We start from the raw sequence: 3,910 nt of genomic DNA, 5'->3' as shown, positions 1-3,910 counted from the left end.
ACACTTGCCTGAGAAATTTCTTCATCAATCAGTAAGGAGCTTTATCTTTGAATAGAAAAGAGTCAATTGAAAGCATAGACTCCCTCCTACAGAAATAAACACAATGCCATACTTGTATTTTGTCCAGAGGAGTGTTGATTTTCATGTACTTAAAATAATCGTGAGGTATTCTATTGTAATCAGTGACTCCAGATTTTTACAATCCTACCTTCAAAGCCAGGAGAAACGAGGCCATCAACGTATCTCCCCTTAACAAAACTACCTGAGCACAGGGAGCAGTCAGTGCCACAGGTGTCTGCCATATTTAATTAAATTCCTTGATAGAATGCCTTTCATCGAAAGTGCTATGCTAGGCTTTTTCGTTTGTTTGTTTTGCTTTGTTTTTCCAAGGTATAAAAAGGCTTCACACCTAACTATCCTCCTCCTCTAGATAAATGTGATCTAACCTGCATGGACCAGAAATATTTCTGGCTGGAGTTATGGGATAGAGTCCTAGCTGTGTGTGGAATAGCTTGGTGTCCACGGAATTGAAGCAATAATCTTATTTGCGTTGTATTAGAACTAACTCAGCAAAGCAGCCTGAGAATCTACACAGTGCCTGGCATATAGTTGGTGCTCAAAAATATGTTAAGCAAATAATGAATATGGCTGATTCAATAACTGTGTAAAACACATTTTACAACTCAGTATACAATTCCTGACCTCAGGCACTGATTTCCTAATAGTAATGATAGAGAAATCTTTTAGAATATAGTAAACATAATTAACAATACTCTTTAGAAGTCATAAAAAAAATCACATGATAAAAATTAAAATCTTCTAGTTCAGTTCGGAAGAAACAACATGCCCGTTTGAGAGAAATGTAATTGAGGACATTGCAGGTGAGGCACAGGAAGATGAGCAAAGCAGACCGCAATAAAAATAACTGCAACAGAGATACCCATTTCAGAAGTTTCAGCAGCAGTGAGTATGTATTATTCCAAAAAAAAAAAAAAATGTACATTGACTTTTATATGAAAATCATCAAAAATGCTATATTGGATTCTTTTCATATTAATTTAATCCCCTCCCCATGTCATCTAGTAGCTATACCTTTTACCTTTTTTTTCGCTTCTGACACATCATTATAATCATCTAAAATTATCCAATGTTAAAACATAAAGAATATTAGTTTATTCTTCAAGAAAAAGTACCACCAGTTAGGAGTTACTGAAAGTAAAAAATAAAACTGATGCCAGAGAACCAACTAATTGAAAAAAGAAATGACCATAGAATTTCATAGAAATAAGCAAAGTCCAAGGCAATGTAGACTCTCGGCAGAACATTTTTATGATATAACTTCTTAGTCGTGTGGATTATTTCTTTTGGAGGCAGGTCACTGGTGTGCCAGAACTGTTTGATTATTTTCTCATTTTTTCTTGGCTACTTTCCAAGGTGAATCAAGTGTTTTCTAATGCAGCACACCTCCCATGACCCCTAAAATGTTTAATGTAGAGAAAAAGCTGAATTTTCAGTCTTAGAAATAGCCCTTAGAGTTGTTTGTCATTAAAAAAGATACAAGTCATTCCTCACAGATGAGAATCCCCGTCTACCCTCCGCCATCAATCCACCCCTGTTCCTCTAGTCTGTTCCAATGCCAAGTCTATTCTTTCCCACAACAGTTCTGGGTGAACTGGCTGACAGAGGGAGAGCTGGCTTTACAGGCCCCACATACCCCATTTGGTCTCATTTAGTCCTAAGCAAACAAGCTTCTCCGATTCACCACAAGAGCCGTCTGACTCTCCCGTCTCTTGGTTTTCTTGTTCCTCTGTCTCACCTTCCAGCACAAGGCGCTGGAGGCTAACAAAAAAAGTCCCAATGACAGAAGGACCAGGCCAAAGATGGAGATGATGGAGCCATGGGAATTGAAGCTGTAAGCCACTGCAGTGACCACTATCCCAGCGATGAGGACCACCACCGCGAAGGGGATGATGCAGCGGTAGCAGGAGAGCTCAGCACCCCCAGTAGCAGCCATCAGCTGAATCTCAGTGACCATGGGGACCGTGGTGAACACAACTTCGCTCTTGGGGTTCTTTTCCATTGTCCCTGGCTTGGGAGACTTTGGGGTTCCAAGGATCTCCTTGACGGGCTCTTCAGTCATTCTTATAGTGCTGTTTCCTGGCTGAGTTCACAGACTAGACTTGGGGGGGTCTCACCAGGATGGAAGCTCTGGAGGAGAAGACAGGAGATATCAGTCAGTTTGATGCATCAGAGCGAGCCCCGCAAGTACAGGTAAAAAGCTAAGGAAACACCACTGTGTTCTTTTCCAGGATGCGCAAATGCAGGTGAAAATCAACCATATAATCTTTTGCATTCTCCTTGCATCGGACAAAAAACAAGATAAAGCAAATAACCATAAAGAAAGGGAAGAGATAAAAAGCGGGAAGCATTTTGCAGTTTTTAATATACCCTGGTGGTCTACAAATGTTTTACTAGACTTTCCACTTTGTCTATTGCTTTTCTTTCCTCTAAGCACAAAGAAAAGCCTCAATCTTCATCCAAAAATGGCCTCAGGCAAGAGGAGACTACATTATCAACAATTCTGTGCACAGTTCGTTCCTCAACTCATAGCAACTTAGACTCTGCCAATGTTTCCGGGCACGACATGTAATCTTTCCAAACTATCACCCATTCACTGCCCACCAAATCAATGTCAAGACCAGAAGCCAGCATATTAATGATGTTCTTCTACGTCAATTTGACAGTCAATAAGTCTCTACTTATTGTAATTATTAAACACAGTGTAATGTGTCTGGGACCACAGTGGGAACACAGTTCAGCAAAAATTCAGTGACAATTAGTCTAGGATTTGTGGATCTAAAATGTGGCAAATCCTCCAATCCATTTGAAAAGAATGGAAAGAGAAAAATTAAGAAAAAAATTTAACAACTTTGTAGGATATAATTTTATGCTTTTTACATTAAAGAAAGATAAGATCAACTAGTAATTTGCTGTCAAGTCACACATTTTTTATTAAACTCAACCAGTATTTTGATATTATGTGTACTATAACATGTTGAAAAAATAATCATGCTAGATTTTCAGTAAAGTTTTACAAGTTCATTTGTCCCCATGCCCTTGTGTTAAAAGATTTGTTGCAATGTACCTTTCTAAATATTTTGAACCTGAACATTCCTGGACAAAACCTGAGACTGCCCATCAAAAGCATCTGGTTGGAATGCTGTCTGTCTATGAGAAATCAGTGAAAATTCTTGTCTGTAACTCAGACATGTTAAGTCATTCACCTTTGTCCTGGAGAAGGAATCTAGCAGCTAAAGAGTTGAGCAACTGTAGTTACTGGAAGAGTTTAAAGGAAGATACTTAAGGCTATTTCAATGAGATTAATACTTTGAACATAATAAGCATCCACTGAAAACAAATTCAGCCCAAATCAAACCTCACAAGGTCTCTCCTGCCCTGGGAGGTCGAAATATCACTCCGGGTGCAATGAAGCCACATATTAGAGCTGCCTATTTGCATGTAATTTCTAGGCACCAAATTAATCACTGCTGTCCAGTGATACCCTAAATACTGGGTAAGCCAGTAAAAGGATATTTGAGATTATGTCCGAAAGAAAAAAATCTTCACCCCAAAGCTGAGACTTCATCTGAACGTGAACTTCTATCCCCAAACTACTTACGTACCTCACAGAGAAGCAATCCATTACCAGGGAAACCACGCGGCTTGGAAGGGAAGAAACTGCAGAGTTTCAGCTTCCACTGGTCGGCTTCTGGGAAAAGAGCCTGTAACAGCACGTCTGTCAATAAAATGACAGGACAGGAATCTTCTCTGGGGAAAAGAAAAGGTACAAAAATGCTGAACCGTAGGGTTGGTTTTAGATCCTGGAGTTCGTTCTTTCTCTCTACCTCTG

General features: G+C 39.4%; 1 protein-coding gene across 1 annotated transcript; it reads right to left on the bottom strand.

Annotated features, from left to right (window-relative positions):
* Window positions 1-1,735: 1,735 nt before the first annotated feature.
* Window positions 1,736-2,140, bottom strand: TMEM100 (transmembrane protein 100). The gene has a single exon (XM_011365007.1). It carries the CDS (start codon window positions 2,138-2,140, stop codon window positions 1,736-1,738), a length of 405 nt encoding a protein of 134 aa, XP_011363309.1.
* Window positions 2,141-3,910: the final 1,770 nt, after the last annotated feature.

This window comes from Pteropus vampyrus, unplaced genomic scaffold (genome assembly GCF_000151845.1).
Source record: "Pteropus vampyrus isolate Shadow unplaced genomic scaffold, Pvam_2.0 Scaffold104, whole genome shotgun sequence".
Lineage (NCBI taxonomy): Eukaryota > Metazoa > Chordata > Mammalia > Chiroptera > Pteropodidae > Pteropus > Pteropus vampyrus.
Note: the sequence above shows the minus strand (reverse complement) of the source record. Positions and strands in the feature narration are given on the sequence as shown.

Bases quoted from the DNA above. Each gene is read 5' to 3' on its own strand.
- TMEM100 (XM_011365007.1), bottom strand. From the start codon at position 2,140: ATGACTGAAGAGCCCGTCAAGGAGATCCTTGGAACCCCAAAGTCTCCC.